At 38.5% G+C, this 23,048-nt stretch overlaps 1 protein-coding gene across 2 annotated transcripts; it reads right to left on the reverse strand.

Moving 5' to 3' along the window:
* Positions 1–284: 284 nt before the first annotated feature.
* LOC125230681 (septin-2) lies at positions 285–21,753 on the reverse strand. 2 transcript variants are annotated; one of them, XM_048135928.1, is made up of 8 exons: positions 21,258–21,753; positions 9,376–9,567; positions 7,830–8,088; positions 5,805–5,955; positions 4,511–4,676; positions 3,215–3,371; positions 2,224–2,308; positions 285–1,257 (listed from the first exon to the last, which is right to left on the reverse strand). In XM_048135928.1, exons 1-8 carry the CDS (start codon positions 21,265–21,267, stop codon positions 1,171–1,173), a joined length of 1,107 nt encoding a protein of 368 aa, XP_047991885.1. In that variant the 5' UTR covers positions 21,268–21,753; the 3' UTR covers positions 285–1,170. The 2 variants fall into 2 exon arrangements, with proteins under 2 accessions (XP_047991885.1, XP_047991884.1); XM_048135927.1 differs by lacking the exon at positions 21,258–21,753 and adding an exon at positions 17,225–17,675.
* Between the last annotated feature and the right edge of the window lie 1,295 nt (positions 21,754–23,048).

The following is a 23,048-nucleotide window of genomic DNA, read 5'->3' on the forward strand; positions in this document are numbered from 1 at the left end:
GCCTAAGAACAGACCGATGCCAAATCTTGAGATTAGTTGTCAATGCGGACCCCAGGCTCCCATGAGCCATGGCGAATGCCGGGATAACGGAAGGAGGATGATGAGGGACGAGGGCATGTTTGTTGGTAGTATCAATACTTTATTTTCAAAATAATTTACCTATGGATGTCAAATCAAATGTCAATAGTTAAGAGAGAACAATTGATGCCTATATTCAAGCGGCAATTGAATTGGTATTGTACTTTTCAGTAATGTATTTAGCTGAAATAAGAAAATAAAAAATATTTTAAGTAAAGTATCAATTTACTGTTAATGTTAATACAATTACATCGATACAAAAATTTAAAATCTTAGTCAATTTGACGAAATAAACGTTAGTAGGCAAAGCTTTATGCTTAATTCTGTAACAAATATCTTTTAACTTAATATTAGTCTTTGATACTTTAGCATTGAGGTACTACTGAAGGTGCTACTTGTGCACATAGTGCTCTCCCGATCTTATAAATATTTTAACTTTGGTTTACATTTGAACGACGGACAGATAAATGGACACCGGTTACATTAACGATGTTAGTTCGTGTCATTCACGATATCGCGCAGATTAATCAAATTTGACCTTTAATATCATGAACATACGTGTCAAGGCACGCGACATCGAGAATTAAATGATCTAATAAGATAATATTACTGTTTGAGCTTCATGTTCATGTGAAGTGCTAAATGCGCAATGGACAAAATATAAAGCAGGTCTATTTGATAAGTAAGTAACTGGTTTTGATAACTAATGATCCTGCTTTGCAAGGTACATATTTCAACTTACAAAAAACCATACGAAGTGATGACTTAGGTATCCAAGTTTTTTTAGAATATATTACGAGATTCTCAAAAGAAAGCGCAACATATGATGTAAATAAATAGGTACAGGTAAACTCATATTGATTTCTGTGAGCTTGTGTCGATATATCTATCTACACTACAATTTTCTTTAATGCACTTGTGCATTTAAGTAAAATAGGCAGTACTTCCCGATATTAATAACAAACCAAAAAACATGTCCAAAACTCTAAATTCATCAAATTTTTCTAAAGAGGTTCTTAATATTTTTATTAGAACATAAGTGAAATAGATAAATTGTAACACTACACTAGAGGTACATTTGCAGTCTATAATTTACACATCTATAATACTGTCGTGTTTCTTGTCGGAAGCTTTGAGTTTCTCTTGCATCTGAGTGAGCATGTCTTGCATCCGCCGAATCTGTAACAAATAATCACATTTGTATCAAAGAACCGTGGCAGAAGCATCAGTTTCACCAATAAGGGCGACCCCACACTAACGTCTTCCGAGAGTCAATGCTGTTTACAGCTGACGCAACTACACAGAGACGTCAATTCTTAGCACTGATTAGACATGCTGAAAAGACGTTAGTGTGAAGACGTATAATGTTTAAGGCTGCTTTCAAAAAAAACGTCAAAAGAATGTAAAATTGATAGTTTTAGTCGGTGAAATACTACACTTTCTGTTATCCAATAGATTTATTTAATTCAAGTTCCAGTTAGAGCATCTTATTATCTTGATTTTTATAAGACTGGATTTTTGAAAACTAACTCACTAAATTAATTATGAATTTTTCTCTAATGCACGTTTAGAAAAACGCACGTATAGAGCTGAATCAGTCGATCTTATTTGTAAAATTTGGACAATTTTGAATATTAAAACGGGTAAATTTATAATTCGTATATCCTGTACCACAATCATTTCAGACTAGATTTTTATTTTAAGTTTTTGAAAAAGAGTAAACTAGCCTAAGGCGAATTCAATTTTTTCAGAAATTACCTAAAATTAAGTGACAATTTCTTTGAAAATCTACATCACATCGAAGTAAGTTTTGCACTAAATTAATCTGCAACGTTTACTTAAATTGCTGTTATGCCTTAGTGATTATAAATTGCTATTATTGATTTTTGCCAATTTTTTGAAAACGAGCCTTCACCGGTACAATTATTACCACTTTTGGACATTTTCTCATATTTTGTTAGACCAAGTAGAAAAAGTCCTATAATGTGATATATATTTATAAACTACTCGCAAAGCCCTTTAATTTGATACCACACACGGTATGATCGAGTGCTCGGTTGCGATTTCACTATTTTTAACACGAAAGCCCTCTTAATGCTTGAAACTGTTTGTTGTATGTAGAGTATCTTTTAAATATGTGTTTACCTCTTCATCCTTCTGCAGAAGCAGCCTGTCGGTGTCCGTAAATACCGCTTCACTGTTGTTGCCCATTGAATCCCTTTTCAGTTTCCTGTAAATCAAATTAAATTAATGTTATAAAGTTCAACTCAATTAAATATACGAACCAGAGTTCGTAATTTGTAACTATGACTTTAATCATGAACGCTCAGGTTAATGAACTGTTTTGGATCATTATTGAACGAGATATTATACATAGGTATGTACTTATAAAAAAGTGCAACTATCGGTTTTATAGAGATTTAGGCATCTTATGTAAGTGTCACAAGTCACAGTTAATAATTCATTGACCCAATTTGGGTAGAACTTCCATCAGTCATCCCTATTTTCTAACTGGGTTGTCTCGTAGTGCACGTTCTGCGTGACGTCCTGTATGTGTGTGTGTTTCATGAAGTGTCCACGTGCGACGGGTTCCCTGTAACACACTCACCGGCGCTCCCGCATGGCGTGCTGTGATATCTGCGAGATGCACTGCGCGCGGAAGTTCTCGTAGTGCACGTCCTGTATGTGTGTGTGTTTCATGAAGTGTCGACGTGCGACGGGTTCCCTGTAACACACTCACCCGCGTTCCCGCATGGCGTGCTGTGATATCTGCGAGATGCACTGCGCGCGGAAGTTCTCGTAGTGCACGTCCTGTATGTGTGTGTGCTTCATGAAGTGTCGACGTGCGACGGGTTCCCTGTAACACACTCACCGGCGCTCCCGCATGGCGTGCTGTGATATCTGCGAGATGCACTGCGCGCGGAAGTTCTCGTAGTGCACGTCCTGTATGTGTGTGTGTTTCATGAAGTGTCGACGTGCGACGGGTTCCCTGTAACCCACTCACCCGCGTTCCCGCATGGCGTGCTGTGATATCTGCGAGATGCACTGCGCGCGGAAGTTCTCGTAGTGCACGTCCTGTATGTGTGTGTGCTTCATGAAGTGTCGACGTGCGACGGGTTCCCTGTAACACACTCACCCGCGCTCCCGCATGGCGTGCTGTGATATCTGCGAGATGCACTGCGCGCGGAAGTTCTCGTAGTGCACGTCCTGCGTCACGTCCTTGAGGTCCTGCATGTGCGTGGAGATCAGCATTGTGCGTAGCTTCGTGAAGTCTGAGTGCCGCGGGTTCTCAACTGTAACAATGGAAACATAGTTTTGGTTAGGTGGACCTAATACTATGTCCTAAGTACTTTACTTTGTTTTGGGCTTAATTTTAATTTGAAAGGTTTAAGTTTCAGGATATCAGAACTCTTTGCTTCAGAAGTCCAGCTATTTATTTAGTGTCTTATATGTTTCAAAGCTTGTTTTAGTTATACCATACCCCAGCCATGATTTAACCATATTATATATTTGCTCTAAAAATAGACGACCATTGTGTCGGCTATTTTTAGCTTTCTATAAAACTCTTCTGTATCTCTGTAAGAACTATAATATATGTATCTTTGTCTGTGCGGGGATATTCCCTAATGTTCTTTGCCAGACGCGTAATTAGTGTTTCCTGCATCTAATTTCAAAAGGAGGTCGGCTGAAATGTCATTTTAAATATATCTTACAACGTTTGATTACTCTGTTTTATATGTACTATATTGTGTATATTGTTCAGATATTTACAAACAATGCTTATCATTGGCATCGATTCATATATTTTATTTTCTTCTTGGTAGTTTTACGACATTAAAACCAGAGCTTTAAAATGTTGCGTCTAAAATCATCTTAGTCACTTTTAACTAGCGCAAGCTAGCGAAAATGAAGCTCGAAATGTCTGTTGTCAAAGTCACGGACTTTAATTGTTGATCCACTTCTAGCTCATTTTATACTGGACACCTCTTAGCGTAACTATGCTTAACTACGAGATGTCCAGTATAAAATGAGCTGGAAGGAATGGCACTGCCTTTATTCTTTCTTGTAGCAATCACATTGATTTGTAAACTTTTCACCATCGCAAGCATAAATGTTCTCTAGCACACAATTCTTACCATCGACGATGCCTCACTAATGGTGGCGGCCGCGTACGCGCTTCACAGCACAGTATCGGCGGCTACGACGACGAACGGCGCCGCGGCCTTCAGGGGCCCATTTCTCGAAAGACATTAGTCTAATAATATTAGTGTGTAGTCATGGCAACCCATACGATTTGACAGTTCGTGGACTAATAATATTAGTCTAATATCGTTCGAGAAATGGGCCCCAGTTGGCGGTTGGCGGTGCTACTTGCGCAAGCAATACAGCTACAATATTGAAAACAGCTGTTACAAAACAAAAGAATATCTACCGTCAACGATGCCCCACGGGTACTGTCGGCCGCGTACGCGCTTGCCGCCCACCTCCAGCACAGTATCGGCGGCAACAACGGCGAAAGGCGCCGCGGCCTTCAGTTCGCGGTCTTGTTGCTTGAACTCTTCGTCTTCGTCGCTATCGCACTCCGGGAATTGGTACACCTGCATAATCAAGGGCTGGCTTAGTATGTGTAAAAAAAATAGTTCCAAACATTGCTTAGTTTTTAACGTCCACGATTTATACATAATGTAATTTAAAAAATCCGTTTAGGATCTCCACAATTTATCCTCTATTTTCCTTACGTCTAAAATAAGTCTCATGATAGTGATTGGACCTTATTGACCTATCAGAAAATGCAATTTTAACGAGTAGAGTTGACACAGTGGGTGCACTCGCCTAGGTGTAAAGCCTATTATTATTATATAGTATATTGAGATTTAATGGAATATAAGACGAGCTAAGGTTACGTATAGTAAAAGCGGTACGACTGAACAAATACCTACTGTGTTATGGAATACAAAAAATCATACTAGTTTATTATAAGTTAAAATAATGTTCTACGCTATAAATTATCTACCTTTGTAACACAATAACGCAGTACATGACCGTTTCTCAATATTACGCTGCGTTGCATTCAAGCAGTTCCACCCACGCGATTGATGCTATTGATGCTACATCAATAATGTGGGAGGGAGTCAATCACCTAAGTATGATTGTAAAATTCGTTGCCTACGTGTACGTACCTATTATATTAGGCCCACTTGCACCAACCACTTAACTCAGGGTTAGTGATGGGCTGCAACTGTCAAATTCCATATTAAATCACATTGGTGCAGGTGGCCCTTAGGGAATTTAAGATACATAGACATGTTTGCATAGGGCTATAGCGCTAGTTGACAAAAGCATTAGTAAAAGTCTCTGTTTTTACTCTGGCGAAATTCATATGTCCGGAATGTCCGGATGCGATGTTCTTCTCTACATGAAGCAATTCTCAACCGATTCTCGTAATATTTTAAATTCTCGTAATACTCAAATGAGTATGTCCATATATTCTGAATTAATAAATTATGTAGGTAGCTCATCGAAGAAGTACTTTATGTTTTTCTAGTAGGTTAATATAAGGTTAATAAAATAAGCTCTAAAAAGCGCGCTTGAAGAGGAATTTCGCCCTGCGGAAGTTGTAACTACCGAGGTTTTTAAGGTGGCTGCCATGTGGTGGTGGCATCAGGCGGATCGTGTGCTTGTTTGCAACCGACGTGGTATAAAATTAAAAGGATTAAAAAGCAAACCTGTATCTGATGATCCTCTAGGTCAGACAGTATCCTCGCTTTAAGCCGTTTGACTTCCGCGGCCGTTAAGGAGTCTGCTTTCGCTATCACCACCACGATGTTCACTTTGCGGTGCAGTCGTCTCATCATCTCCAGGTCCACCTGCCTTACACTGCGAACAAGCATTATTTTTAGGTAGGTTTGTTTGACACTTGTCTGTGAGAGGTATGGAAGACTGTGTCCGCATTAATGGTGTCCGCCCTGTAGCAATTACGGCAGTCACATCAATGGGTGGGGAAACTGATGGTCGTCGTTTTAAGGACAACTGGGCGGATGACATTTTGTGGTATGACAACAAACGCAGCCTGTCTCCATCATACTATCACGGAAGAGTGATACCTAGACAGGCAATTGGCCTTTTTTTGGTGTAGCGCAGACGATTGTCACCTTGGCTGGCCTCTGGGGTTCGCTTATCATTTTTACTTCTAGACACTTCCTTCACATATTTATTTTATTTAATATCGGTAAAGCGCCATTTATCTTCATCATCATATTATTCGAAATTCCTGTTCTATGCCTAAATTATAGAAATCCTGTTGAGATCGTGAGGAATTCAAATGATATAACTGACATAACCACACCCCGTTTATTTGCAATTTAATGAGCTAATATAATATATTGAATCATTCAGACTAAAAAGGTGTCCGCATAGTTTGTTTAAAATATGTATAGTTATCGAGCCGTGTTATATGTTAGTCGTGTCACACAAGTGATATGCTACCGTTACCACATAAGGAGCACGTATGCTTCCGCAATGCGTCTTGCTATCGCTACGTCCATGACCATGGTTGACCTAATAAACCAGAAGATTGGCTCTTTTGTTTGGATAGCCTAAGTAACGAATTCAAAACATTGTATTGAGTGTATTGGTAGTATGGGAGGAGGTCAACTAAACTGCCCTGGATCGAAGTCAGTAGAAGAATATGACACAGGTCTTATCTACACCCTAACAAAGGTTAACAGGTTGAAAAGAAGTAGGTACCGAGTGTACCTAACTTACCGGCTTATCATATTATGAACAACGGGCGTGTAGGTAGACAAACGTTTTGGCGAGGAATACAGCGTTTGAACTAATTGGTCTTTATGTAGGTACGAACTACAGAGTTTGTTTTAGTAAATTAAGAGAGATGCTAGAGTTATGAGAAATAAGAATATTTGTAACAATTGTAACACCTTAAAAAGTAAAAGGTTTTAATAATTAACAGAACAGTAGAAGCTGCCAATTTAACATTCAGGTGATTGTGATCTTAGCCGCTAAGACTACATAAATGAATACCTACTAATAAATTCATACTGAGATAATGAATAACAATATTCTTAGATAGAAAGCGTATCGAAACAGATTCAAGGATAATGACAGTGAAAGGGTTTAATGGAGCAAATGGGCCGTCTGGTAAAAGCGCTCAAATTGCTCTTTCGAATCACTTGCCTCATTACACACAATACTGAATGCATTAGTTGTTTTTCTTTTCCTCGTTCACGTAACAGTGTAATGGTGCTTGCAACAAAGGCTCGCATCAATGGCGCCTCGCCTTGTCAGAAGAAATCTATTTTAGCAAGAGGCAATACTGAGAACACTGCACCTCCGGAAAAAAAAACAATTAAAGCTAAATCTAAGAAGTAGTGGAGTTTAAAGTGGGAGGCTAATTGTCCCTGTGGAAAGGATGCCTGAAGTTTCCACCCTTTTCTAAATTATCACAACGTTACAATATTAAAGAACGAATCTTAGAAAACTGTCACCGCCATAGCGCTCACGTGTCAAGCATTGTATCTACAACGTATGTGTGATAGATACTGATCCTTTGTATTTTCATGTAACCTACTACCGCACTTTCATGTACCTACCAATCAGTGTGCTAACATTTATCAAGAGTTCTACCATCAGATCAATGTTTCAGTAGGTACAGGGCGACAAAATCACACCATTTAACTATACATCCAACTTAAGGACTTATACACTTTATAGTTACAAATATTATGAATTACCTGTGAGCCCATGGCGGGACAAAGTATAAGCAACAATGCACTCTGTTATCCTGCATATGCCGGCGGTTGAGCCCGCTCTCATCGGTGAAGTACTGCCGAAACTGCTCGTCGATGTAGCCCGAGCAAGTCCTCCACGAGTCTTCACAGTTAATCGCGTCTCCGAAGCCAGGAGTGTCGACTATGGTCAGACGCAACTTGACGCCTCGCTCTTCGATTTCCATTGTTTTCTTTTCTATTGTTGTGGTTTTCTCTATCCTATCTGTAACAATATTGCATAATTTCATAGATGATTAGACGTCCGCGGTTTTGAAATATTTGGAAAGAAAGCAGTGTTTAACACGCTTAAGGCTGCTTTCAAAAAAAACGTCAAAAGAATGTAAAATTTATAGTTTTAGTCGGTGAAATACTACACTTTCCGTTATCCAATAGATTTATTTAATTCAAGTTCCAGTTAGAGCATCTTATTATCTTGATTTTTATAAGACTGGAATTTTGAAAACTAACTCACTAAATTAATTATGAATTTTTCTCTAATGCACGTTTAGAAAAACGCACGTATAGAGCTGAATCAGTCGATCTTATTTGTAAAATTTGGACAATTTTGAATATTAAAACGGGTAAATTTATAATTCGTATATCCTGTACCACAATCATTTCAGACTAGATTTTTATTTTAAGTTTTCGAAAAAGAGTAAACTAGCCTAAGGCGAATTCAATTTTTTTCAGAAATTACCTAAAATTAAGTGACAATTTCTTTGAAAATCTACATCACATCGAAGTAAGTTTTGTACTAAATTAATCTGCAACGTTTACTTAAATTGCTGTTATGCCTTAGTGATTATAAATTGCTATTATTGATTTTTACCAATTTTTTGAAAACGAGCCTTCACCGGTACAATTATTACCACTTTTGGACATTTTCTCATATTTTGTTAGATCAAGTAGAAAAAGTCCTATAATGTGATATATATTTATAAACTACTTGCAAAGCCCTTTAATTTGATACCACACACGGTATGATCAAGCGTTCGGTTGCGATTTCACTATTTTTAACACGAAAGCCCTCTTAACATCGAACTTTAATAGACAAATCAAAATAACAATTGTAATTTAAGTTTGCTTCCTGCCAATTGAACCAATAATAATATTTCCATATCACACGGTGTCGTCTGTCTAACGATATGGCGTAGGTACAGTCTCACATACTAGTATAACTAGGAAGTAATAGCTGTTCATCAGTATGAACTTGCCGAGCCCGGATTCCGCGACCACAATGAGCATGAATTTGAATGTGAGCCTTGCTTCACCTACTTGGGATGTACCAGCTCATACGGTAACAATAACAAGTTACGATATGAACTAACCTTGAACATCTGGTATTTTGCGGCCCTTGTACAGGTATCCTAGGAAGAGGCTGTTGATCAGCATGGACTTGCCGAGCTCAGACTCTCCTACCACCATGAGCGTGAAGTCGAAGCCTCGCTTCATCGACTTGCGGTGAACCTGCTCTGGCAACACATTATAACACTTCGTAATATGAACTAACCTTGAACATCAGGTATTTTGCGGCCCTTGTACAGGTCTCCTAGGAAGAGGCTGTTGATCAGCGTGGACTTGCCGAGCCCAGACTCGCCCACTACCATGAGCGTGAAGTCGAAGCCTCGCTTCACCGACTTGCGGTGAACCTGTTCTGGCAGAGTCGCGAAGCCGATATAGTCGCGCTCCCCGCGCTCACGTTCTGTTAACAATAACAAAATTTTATAACTATTACCTACGTAGGTAGTAAATGTTTTATTTTTAGTACGATGTAGGAAATTAGGCACTGCAGATCCTAGTCATTGATTAGTGTACATTTATAAGGCAATATTGGGCTGTTGTTGTCCTAAATACGAATAAATAAATATAGGCGTCCCTTAGTCATATTATATTTTCGGCTCTACATTGATTGTCACAATAGATTTGAAGGGAAGCGGCTTACAATAAGTAGGTAAACCAGATCAAAAACAACACATTAAGAGATTTTTAGTATTTAGTTAATTAAAAATATAAAAAAAAATCAAGAACCCTCTTTCAAAAACTTAAATCGACTTCCCCCTTTCTTCCCGTGGGTGTCGTAGAAGGCGACTATGGGATATGGGTTAAATTGTGGCTTGGCAAGAGGCTGGCAACCTGTCACTGCAATGTCACATTTTCGTTTTCTTTCAACTTCTTTATATGCCAAGAGTGGCACTGAAGCTTAAGTAGTTTCATGTGCTCTGCCTACCCCTTTATGGGATACAGGCGTGATCGTATGTATGTAAATCTTCTATATTCTGAAGAATTTTAACAAAACTCTTGAATGTAAGGTACATACTCAATATAAATAATAGAGGAAATCATTAATCGAAACAGTTAAACAACTAACTTTAACACATCGTTATCAATAGTTTTCTCAATTAAGAACACATCAATAAAATTGTCTCGTTGATACATTTAGGCCTCGAAAGTAAACAAGCGTCAAGTGTTTTATTAACATACACATTCGATACAATTTCCTGATAAATTATACCTAGCATTTAAGTAGGTATACATATTTATGGCTTAAGATATCTCAACAATACAGAGAATACAGTCATCAATAGTATCAATACCCGTTATAGATAAGATATGCTTCGATGAAAATATGATTAGTTTCACTGCATGGTTATTTCATAAAAACATCCTCGCCTAACATTTAGCATTAGAATTACGGCAATTCCGTTTTGTAATATCCACAAATCAACGTTTTCTGTCAGTTGAGCAATACCGACGTTATTGCACCTAATATTCTTACGTTAATATCTAGGTACTAATTCATGTGTATATTACAGGATCCAAGAATTGATGAAAGTGCAAGTGAATCGAATCGATAGGTTCAATATGTGATGTTATCTTTTTTAGTATAATTATTTAAGTTTGTCGACCCCTGACCTAGCACACATTTCTAGTTGCCACACAGCCCGTTGCATCTCGTCCTATTCTCAAGCATAAAGAGACAGGAAACCTGCTATCTTGTTTACATAGCACATTGTCTCGTCCATTCTTTGTTTTGTAAAGCGTACTTTTTGTATTTTCTGTTTAAACTGGACTCAGACTTCTGAAAAGTTGTCATAGGTCAAGCTTATACAATAATACATTAGTTCAACGAATCGCTAGACATCATGGAAAAGGGCTGAAACCACAATATTAAATAGTTACTGATCATTTGACATGGAAAACCGAGAATTATAATGAGATAAAATTTGTGTAATAGGAGATTTCACCTAAACAGGTTGACGCGATGTGCTCTCAAAGCATAAGGGCCCTGCTCATTCGTAAAGGTACTAGTAGACAAGTGGGCCAACCGGGCGGCCGCGGCGGAGTGGAACGCGACAGGTTCCCTGCCGGCCTAGCCATCGTCCAGGGACGCGAGTATCGGGCACAACTAGCGGAAGCGACAAACGTGCCCGTCAATCAGCTGCGCGGCTAATTCAATATGATGCTAGTGTCCAGTGAAATTAAGGTCACTGGCAGCGCGCGCGCAGAGACACCTATCAATATTGTTGGACGAAGAGATCATATTTTTCGTAGTTTCTTAGTTTTTTAACCGCCGCACCCAAATCTCAAGGAAGGTGGTTCTCAATTCGTCTGTATTTTTTTATGTTTGTTCCACGATATCTCCGTCGTTACTGGGCCGATTTTGAAAAATATTTTTTTAATCAAAATAAAAAAAAATTTCAAAATTGGATACAGATTGGTCCCATTTTTATCAGAACCCAGTTCTGAATCTGATGATGGGATCCTGGAGAAATCGAGGCAACTCCTCAAATCTGAAAGGCATACATATGGTGATTTTTGTGATTTTATAAGAACAGCATGCATTTACGTACGGAACAGTGACATTTGGTGCAGTGGAACTTCTGATGATGGTCAGAACGGAACTCCTCAAATCTGAACGGCACGCTTATAATGACTTTGGTATTTTTATGAGAACAGCTTGCGTTTAGACATTTGGTGCAGTGGGACTTCTGATGATGATCAGAACGGAACTCCTCAAATCTGAACGGCACACTTATAGTAACTCTCGTATTATTATAATAACAGCATGCATTTAAGTTCATAATAGTGACATTTATTTGTTGGGAGATTTGTTCTCTTTGTTATGCTTACATATTGAGTTTTCAAGTCAAATATATGTAATCGGATATCGGATTCACGAGGAATTGAGGAAACGCCTCAAACCTTAACGGTATACGTATATTCATTAAATTTGTGTTTCCATCAAATAATCAAAGGTTTATATTAAAAAGCAGTTTTAAAAATTACCTACACATTTCTACATAATCCAACATTCGCAAGTACCTTTCACCAGAACCCAAAAAGCGGCGATTTTTTTTCTTAGAAATTATGTGAAATGTACCGTTTCGCTTGAATAAAGTGGCCAAAATCATATTTTCCTAAATATTTTCGCGGTTTTTATTTTTTATAAGAACAAATAATATAGGTATTTCTTTATTAACCGCCTTCCAAATTCAAGGGAAGGGGTTCTCAATTCGTCTGTATTTTTTTTATTTTTTTTAATGTTTGTTCCTCGATATCTCCGTCGTTAAGGTGCGTTTAAACGGCGCGTGTTAGCACGATCTTACGCGAGCCGAGCCGTCCGTGTAGATGCGGCTCGGCTCAATACGAACGCGAGCCTGTGCGTTTACACGGCGCGAGGTAGCACGATCCTACGCGAGCCGAGCCGTCCGTGTAGATACGAACGAAAGCCTATTATATTGTTGCGATTTTTGTGACCGAGATGTTTTGGGTTCCATATTGATGGTTCCTCTTCATATAATTAAATAAAGCTTTGAATCATATCATTGCCCCACTCCATAATTCGAACACATGAAAACGCCGATAAATAAATTTATAGTTTAAAAAACTCTAGAAAAACACGCTTTTATAAATGCACGTAAAAGCCAAAAATAAATTATGGATCGTTCAAGTTGTCTCTATTTCTGGGATGAAGAGTAAACTATGTGCTTTTTTATAATATTTGATTGTAAAAGCGTGGGGCGCTGCAGTCGTGCTGCAAGTCCAGTTAGCGCGCCAATCTGTGTAAACTGCTTCTCGTAATATAGTTTAACTTGATTTCTCAGCAAGTTATACAAAAAGATTTTCCTGTTACAGCGCCCCACGCTTTTACAATCAAATATTATAATTAAAAGCACAGAGTTTACTCTTCATCCCAGAAATAGAGACAACTTGAACGATCCATAATTTATTTTTGGCTTTTACGTGCATTTATAAAAGCGTGTTTTTCTAGAGTTTTTTAAACTATAAATTTATTTTATACTTTTTAGTCGTTAATAATGAAGTATCTTTAAAATTTAAACATTCCAAGTAGGCGAATTTCGCAAGCCATTTGTGGCTAACACGTATTGCTACTTAATAATAATTAATACCACCTGATGTATAGGTACCAAACTTACCGCAATAAAGTTTTTCATTGATTCATTTAATTTTTATTTCAATTTCTATTTTATTGAGCCCACATTCTCTCCATCTCCGCCAGTGTGTCTGTATTGCATGGTGTTTTACCTTTCAGCTTTAGAACAATCTAGCTCTTCTATCTGGAGAGCACTAAGTAATTTTACTCTACTCAGGGCCACATGAGCCTGTCCAACCGCAAAAGTAAGGGACCCTAAATACACCACTGCGTAGTGCCTTGCATCTTGTGCACGGTATTTATATTTATTTGAAGATTAATGCAATACGGAACTTAAGGATTTCATCTTACTCTGTAAGAGGATAGAGACAAAGGGTTGAATTTTCTCAGTCACACTCTAGTATATTTACGTTGGGTTGAACCTGGATATGGAACGTGGACGCGACATTTTGCTAAGCAACTAAAAGACTGATAGTGGCTCTGGGAACTGTAGACCTTCGCGACATGCTTAGCAGTAGCGTGGCGTGAAATTTTTCGTTGATAAAGACACCCCCCACCTTATTTTCGCTCTTAAGGGTCGCAAGAAAACCCACACCCACCTTTTTTATATACTACGTTAATCTTTCTTTTTTTCGGGGGCCGAGCCCCCCTTTATTTACTCTTAAGGGTCACAAGAAAACCCTAACCCAACTTATTTTTAATATTACGTTAATCTTTCTTTTATGCGGGGGGCTTCGCCCCCCGAGCCCCTCTTACTTTTGCTCTTAAGGGTCACAAGAAAACCCTTAACCAACTTATTTTAAATACTACGTTGATATTTATTTAGGCAATCATGGTCGCGCGATAAATGATAAAACAGCAGGCCGTCCCTATCGATGCCCGATGTTTTATCGTTTATTGCGCGACCATGATTGCCTGGCTGGGCTGCATATTTAAGGGTCACAAAAAAGACCCTAACCTGACTTAGTTTAGATATACTGATTCGGTCTTTCCTTTTTCCGCTCATAAGGGTCGCAAGAAAACCCTAACCTAGTTTAGGCCTCGCTTCGCTTCGGTCAATAATAGGTTTGTTATAACGTTGAAAACGTAACGTTCGAAGTTCATTACGTGGCCTTTCTCACAAGCGCAAACAGAACTATGATACGATATGCCATCATGGAATGCCAGTGCCTATCTTCGGGCTTCATTATCAGACCTTGAAACGTAATCGTGGTCAAAGTTCATTATAAGACTTTTCTAAGAAATCCAAAAACAGCTATGATAAGAAGTTCCATCATGTAGTTCCAGTTCATATCTTCCGGCTCCAACATCAGACCTTGAAACCTAATCGTAGTCAAAGTTCATTACAATACTTTTCTAAGAAACCCAAAAACAGCTTTGACACGATGTTCCATCATGTAGTTCCAGTTCATATCTTCCGGCTCCATCATCAGACTTTGAAACCTAATCGTAGTCAAAGTTCATTACAAGACTTTTCTAAGAAACCCAAAAACAGCTATGATACGATGTTCCATCATGTAGTTCCAGTTCATATCTTCCGGCTCCATCATCAGACTTTGAAACCTAATCTTAGTCAAAGTTCATTACAAGACTTTTCTAAGAAACCCAAAAACAGCTATGATACGATGTTCCATCATGTAGTTCCAGTTCATATCTTCCGGCTCCATCATCAGATCAGTTCAACAGTACCATATTATTGCATTGTCATCAGGAACTGCATACAGCTGCCAATTTTCATTACGCTACGATCCTTGGAAGATGGTTAAATTAGCCTCCGTAGATTCCATTACATAGTTACATACACGACGACCTAATAAAAGCGTGTTAAAAACTTAAAACTCGACTTCCGTCGTCGCGCGCTTTGTACCATCTGTTTAGACGGCGCGTATTAACACGAGCCGAGCCGAAGATGGCGCGCGCGCCTTTGATCCGTGTCGAAAAAACCGACAAGTGATGGATCGCGCGAACTTTGCCGAGCCGAGCCGAGCCGCGCCGAGCGTAGCTGTTTAAACGGCGCGTGGCGCGCCGGATCACGAGCCGAGCCAGGCTCGGCTCGCGTTATCGCGCGCCGTTTAAACGCACCTTTACTGGACCGATTTTGAATTTTTTTTTGATTGAATGTATATGCATACAGATTGGTCCCATTTTTCTCAGAACCCAGTTCTGGTGGTGGGATCCTGGAGAAATCGAGGGAGCTCCTCAAATCTGAAAGGCATACATATGGTGATTTTTGTGTTTTTAAAGGAACAGCATGCATTTACTTACAGAACAGTGACATTTGGTGCAGTGGAACTCCTGATGATGGTCAGAATGGAACTCCTCAAATCTGAACGGCACACTTATAGTGACTTTGGTATTTTTATAAGAACAGCATGCACTTACGTCCAGAACAGTGACATTTGGTGCAGTGGAACTGCTGATGAAGAGTGAGCCGCCCCTGGTTAGAGTTCCGTTCTGATAATCATTCTCATCTGTAAGTACTTCAGAATCATCCAAATTTCAAAATTGGTTCAGAAATGACGGAGATATCGAATAACAAAACATTAAAAAAATATACAAATTGATAACATAATCCAACATTTGAAAGTATTTATCACCAGAACCCCAAAGGAAGGCGGGTTTTTTTTTCCTAAAAATTATTTTAAAATCATGATATCACGTCAATACACATTTAGAAAAAAATTAATTTGTAGGTATCATCAGTGTAGTTACGATAGTTCCTATTTAATAGGTGGCGCTAAAAAATCGAGATACGATTCTTAGTATGAAGTATGTAAATCCTATATAAATAATCCTTGGTCAGTGGCAAAGAAAAATACGATCCGAATCATGGTCACTTAATTAATATCATTACAGTTATTTAATGAAAATGAAATATTTATTTTTCAAGTAGGTATATTAATAAAACAAAAACCGGCGTGACACAACACGTAGCACAACAAAGGCTTAACTAACTATACACTAACTAACACTCTACAAGTAGATATGTTAAAGGCTGCGTAGTAACATTTTCTAGACGAATGAAAGCTTCCGGAAATCTCTGGATTTCTAATTCACGAAGATCTGTAAAAAATCAGCCTGTGCTAATAAGCTCGTTGAAATAATCTCAGTGTTACGTGACACTCCCACGGCCCGAGTTAAATAAGACAATAGCTTTTCTTCTTTTTCATCTCTAAACATGTCATCGTATTTTCATTCTACTCTATCTAGCGCACTGACGAAAAAACGGAAGTATTGTATTTGTACTGAAAAAGAAATATCCATTGTTTGTGGAAGAAATTTTCTAAACAATGACAAATCATTTACGTACCTAAGCACAAAAAAAACATGAGGACGGACTGATTTCCCTTAACAGTTATTTTGTCTGTCCATTTATTTATGTATATCGCTTGCCGATAAATGCGTATTCTACTTAATATGCCTAATTCCATTACTTTAAATTTTAGATCCTAGCACATTTCTTGAAAATTAGAGTGCGTCTAAAAATGGCGCGTGATGACGTGAAAAAGAAAAATTTTCTTTGGCAGGACTCATCCTTAGGTTAGGACCACAAGATAGATTTAAGAAGTGGAGCCACCAAGATTTTACGTAAACATTTTATCGTTTTAAGTATCGAAGATACCTCTTTTAGAAAGTTATACAGTACACAGTACGAATTGTGAAACTGTAATACAGTACACAGTACAGTATTACAGTACGAATTGTTTACATAAACTAAATAACCATGTTTTAAAGTGTGTGACTTTAAACAAGAGACTGGCCCACTAACCCAATGCGTGCATTTGAAAACGTGGAAAATCACGATGAAGACATACCTACTAAAATAACTAATATATAATAAATATTAGCACATATAAAACAAAACTAAAATATAAATTAAGTTGGTTAAACAATTATTGGACAATTTTCAAAATACCAAGTCCCATCATAGTAAGGTCAATATTGTGGTGCGAACGTTACTTACGAATTTTGATTAAAGTCGAGATTTGGGTTCCATGGTTTTTCTCTCCATCGTTAACTTTTTCCGTAGTGTCATCTTTTTTGTCTTTATCGCTGATATTAATTTCATAAATAGCAAATGAATCGCTCTTCTCCATCATTATGTTATTATATCTGGTTTCTCCAATAGATGTTTATTTAATGAAACAGTTCGCCGGGTTTTATTTTTGATTTACGTTAGGTTGTTATTAGTCATTTTTGCAGCTTATCAAAGTGATCTCACAACACGATACTGTAATCAATCGTCAAAAAACGCGGGAACTCGTTGCGCTCGGTTGAATAGTCGGTGAAGGGGGAGTAGATAGTTGACTGTGGTAATTGGGTGCGCGGGGTTCGAAAATTGTCTCGTAAATGCGAGGGCGGGAAACGCGGCGCGGGCGGCGCTGTTGACGCGGTGTCGGTGCAACGCGCACGCGCGGACTGCTCGCGCGCCGCCCGAGCTTCCTACACCGGCGTTTGCGTCACTTCATTAGCAACTAAATTAATAACTCCTTAATTTTACCTAAAATAATACTGAAAGCGGAAAACATGTTGGACAATATGTTTGAACAGGTGGGATCGTGAAGCAAAAATGCCGATACACTTACAAAAAAAAAATCTTTACAAAAATTGGGAGAGCGTTTGAGAGCGCTCGGCGTTTGTTTTATTATTTTATTTACGTTGTACAAGTAAGATAAGAAATTTACCGTTACTAACGTTTGACCCATTTATAAAAGTCCTAGTAGGTACCTACAACGTTTTAGATAACAATACACCTATCTAATCTCCTGTAAAGTCTCAAGATGCAATGGTGCTCTTTAGAGGATTTTACACTTAATTTAGATGACATGGCACTATGTTTAGAAATTATGCAACGTTCCGGGAACTCACTGTTTATTAGGGCAGCGTGTAAAATTAACTCATCATGGTAATAAAGAGTAACTAACTAAAACTTTACTTCTTTATTTAATAATCCAGAATCACTTGTTATTCTAACAAAAAGTTCACAGAAGTAATTAAGTAGGTACCTATGCACGATTAAAAAAGGTACAGCTAGAGCTACAAATTAAAGTCAACAAGTTAATAAGGAGTTACCTCATCATTTGTTGCAACAGTAAAAGAAACTAATGACATAGCTAGTTAGTAGCAGATCATAGGTTAAAGGCGCTTATGTGGGGGTCTTCCCAAGCCCTCATTTTGTTCAATTGCAAGTTGCTGTTGAACCGTCTTACCATCTTCCGGTGACGCAACCGTGCAGACAGCAAGTTAGGTACAGTCACCATCAGATATATCGCAGCACCCGAGGTGCTTACAAACATCTGAATTCTGAACACGCGTCTATTGGACTAAGAGCCCAAAGCCGCCAGACCTTCCTCGTTTACTCAAGAATGACACTTTGGGATAATGTAGAGTTCGTGTCGACGTTTAATGTCTGCATATTAGCTAGTTCGTCCCGTCGGACACTTTTTTGGTATAAGGTTTTTTTAGGCTGATTTTTATACAATTGAAATAACCTAACCACAAAATTAAAATTTTGAAAAAACCCCCGACCGCGACCTAGTGGACCGATTTTCATGAAACATGGCTAAGAACACTCTCGACTAACACAGCTTTCAAATAAAAAAAACTAAATCGAAATCGGTTCATCCGTTCAGGAGCTACGATGCCACAGACAGACACACACACAGACAGACAGACAGACAGACAGACAAACAGACAGACAGACAGACAGACAGACAGACAGACAGACAGACAGACAGACGGACGGACAGACAGACAGACGGACGGACAGACAGACAGACAGACGGACAGACAGACAGACACGTCAAACTTATAACACCCCGTCGTTTTGCGTCGGGGGTTAAAAACTGTAAGGATTTGATAATCATCAATTGCTGACCATTTTCGCCGGCCGTAACATTTATATACCAGACGCTTGAAAGTCTCTCTAACTTACCCTAATTTTTCAAGCTGCGGCCGGCGCAAATGGAAGGGAATAATGATTATCAATTTCCTAACAGTATTTTCTAACACATATATAAAAATCAGCCTTGAGAATTTAAGGAAAGTTAGTGTACCTTATATGTAAGAAAAAAATGGCTGACGAGCCGAACTAGGTAAAATCCAGACATTAAACGTCGATACAAAACTCTACATTATCCCAAAGTTTCATCCTTGAGAAAATGAGGAAAGTGTGGCGGCTCTGGGTTCTTACTTCTTAGTCCATATTGTCAAGCAGAGTGTACGTGTTCGAATATTTTTGAGCACCTCGGGTGCTCTGATATATCTGAAGACATGGGGAGAGGGACATGGAAACAAAACTAGGTACCTACTTAGGGACATGGAAACTTCTTAAAAACGCCCTTGTACCCAAGACAAGACAGTACTAAAGATCTCATTGTGTCTATTCGGTTAAATTCTCGCTAAGAACAGGTCTAGCGGTCTCATTTCTGTTTTATAGTGCTACACCTACACACATTTATTTTATCTCTTGACCCTAACCCGTGGACATTTGGTACAGGCAAATGATGATTTAAAATAACTTTTGATACCTGTATTATGAATAACACTTGGTATAATTATTGAGTATTTTAACATCGCCTTGTAGATTTAGTTTGTTTCATATAGTAAATATATAATATAGTAGTAGTAGTATTACACTTTATTGCACAGAAAAAAATACATGAAGTACAGTGAATAATTATAATGGTTATGTACAAAGGCGAGCTTGTAAGTATAGTCTTTCCCATCACGGAACAATGGTGTTCCGGACCTTTGGGAGGCGTGCGCGGGGCCGAAGCCAACGCGTAGAGGCCCTTTCGACACTTTAATGAAATGTAAGGGGTACACCGAGCGGATGTTGCCCTTGCCCGTATCATGGGACACACGCAGAGGCAGCACCCGCCAGGGTGTAAGGACTATTTGAGAATTAATGGAATCTAAAATGAACTGGTCTATTTTGATGAAAGTGATGGACTAAATACTGGGCTATGGATAAAAAACCGGACGCCTGCCTAATAAAACGGTATCCAATTTTATTTCCGGCAGACGGTGACTCGTCCCCACAAGATGGGCCCCCACAAAAAGCGACATCCAAGATGGCTCAAGGGCAACACCGGTGTGAGAACTCAAGGGTGTCGAGAGGTGTACACCGCTTTCTGCCCAGTGGCCGTTAAGCCACTGTACCAACTCGCGTCTTATGCAAATTTTCACTTCCACCCCTGGGGCATGTAGCCCTAACGACCCCACTCTGGACGGCCAGCCAAGGCAAGCCAGAGGTAGAGAGTCCTGTCCCACCCACCCGCCTTACGGGTAACAGAACTCCCCAGGAGCACTCGGGTACGTGGGGTCGCTGTTCCCCAACAGCTCGCCACAAGCTGCCCTGCGTTGACTGATTGCACTGGTAAAACCAATGGGCGATGGGGTCGTCACATCCCTACGCCACAAGTAAGTATAGTTATTATTAGGTATATTAATCGATTGATACGGAATGTGTATTACTACTTTGATAAAATACACTTAATTTAACTAAGTCTTTGTATTTTGTAGTGCTTTAAAATAATATTTTTATATTGATTTTAGTACCAATAAGACAAGTGTATCTTAGTAACCAAATTTAATGATAAAAGCGTTTAAATATTTTCATTGTTATTTTAAATTATACAAGAAAAACAATTATTCGGTTAAAGATAGAATTAACATTAAATTTATGTATATTGTGTGTATGTTTCCCTCATCATAACACAATACCGTCTTTAACTTAAATGGAAAAATACCTACTAAACATTCTGGTTATATCCTGTAAACTTTTACTACAGAAACCAATTATCTGAAACAAAAGACCTGGGCAGAAATAATGACGCTGAAAAAGGCACTTCCCTTTCCTTTCAGGCTGTGCAAATGAGTCTCCTTCAGACATAGAGCTTAATTAAAAATATAAAGAGTTTTATACAACTATGTACTACTCATTACTCGCTGAAAATGTTAAGTTGATAATATTTCCAGTAAACGATACTTACCCATCGTCATGTTGAGTAATCAGGAAGAACTGCTGGAGGTACTAAGAGTACACTATGAAAATTTTAATCAATTTTCATAATTTATATTTTAATTTCTTCAAAAAGTTTGACTTCATCGTTTCTTTGTATAGTTTCTTTTTAATTCTGCGTTATTGATTTACAAAAATTTTAGAAAGTTTCCAAAACCGATCGATCGATTTCACACAAGTCACTGCCTTGTCTCCGAGATCCCAAGTCCGAAATGCACTCGTCGACGACTTTCAATCTCTTCGTCCATTGTTATTATAAATTGCGCAATTCACAATAGATTTTCACCAAAACAAAACTGCAGTTGCAAGTAGTATCAAACATTATTCTACACTACACATCTAAAACGATAGCGAAATAAATGTCGCGCGACACTTAACTAAATATCACGATACTAATCCTAAAATTTGTATAATCAAAAACAGTAGAAAAATTCAAGAAAATAAAATCACATTGTTTGTGCGCCGTGCTGTGCGTGTTGCGTTACGTAATGTGAGGGTCCCGGTCCGGGCGCGGGCCCTCGCTTGCTCCCCGCGCGCGCGCGGGAAATATGCACCCTTCGCAAAACATTTCCTGACACTCCGACTCATCTGCCCAGCGTAAAATGAGCCTAGGAACCGTTACAAGTATAGGTAGTCGCGCTCGGCCTTATACTGGTCCGGTGGTAGTAAAGCGTTACGAATGTTCCGGGCCCGGCGCACGCAGCCCTCAGGGATCGATATCCTCGAGGACCCCAGCACGCCTGCGCGTACCTCTTGCCCTTCTTGCTCTAAATGTTATACTGTGATGTTTCTATGTGCATTTTTCCTTGCCCTACATGCATTGTAGTAGGTACGCCGCGCCCCAGTAAGATTCAAGGTCGTTCCATGGCCGATCATTATATTAGTTTTTAGGGTTCCGTACCGTACCAAAAAGGTACAAAAGAAACCCTTATGGTCCCGCTCTGTCCGTCTGTCTGTCTGTCTGTTACATTTCCAAATATCTCGAGAACTACTAACACAACAGTTATGAACATTTTTTACCTCTACAAAATGAAAGTATTATTTAAAAAAAATGATTAATTTTCATTATAGAAAATGACCGAAATGGGGGGGGGTTAAGTCACTAGGTCAAGTGGGGTATCGCAAACTGTAAATGTTATTACTAGGTCAAGTGGGGTATCGTTAGAAAGAGCTCAAATTGTACATATCACAACTATTTTTTATAATTTTTTTGTTATGAAAAAAAAATATTAAGGAAAATGTAAAAAAATACCCCGGGTCCCCCATCTCCGAAGATTACCAACGAAAAATTATGATTTTTTTACGGGATATTTGTTAATGCTAAATTTTACAGGAAAAATAAAATCGTGTCTTTACATTGTAAACTTTTTTTTTTATTTACAAAAAACTTTTCAGATTTTAACTATCAATTTAACCACCCTTGGATTATATCGAACTTCAAATTAATATGAGAAAAATATATTTTAAATAAAGAAAAAACTGTCCAAAACTAATACAAATAAATAAACACAAGACCACAATGTTGATCTGCCCTTATGACTCGCCGACCGTCCAGTGGCGCCCTCATTTGGGAGAATATTGTGTATTTTCTAATAAACTGGTCCATTTTTGCATAACACAGTAAGTACATTAAATTTGTAAACCGACTGATTCCCCAACTTCGCTCTAAGTCACATATTCTTGATTTTGCTTCATCATAATCATCATCTAACCGACATGCCACCATTATATTAAAGGTCTAGGAAAGTATGACTAATTGACT

This window comes from Leguminivora glycinivorella, chromosome 10, assembly GCF_023078275.1.
Source record: "Leguminivora glycinivorella isolate SPB_JAAS2020 chromosome 10, LegGlyc_1.1, whole genome shotgun sequence".
NCBI lineage: Eukaryota > Metazoa > Arthropoda > Insecta > Lepidoptera > Tortricidae > Leguminivora > Leguminivora glycinivorella.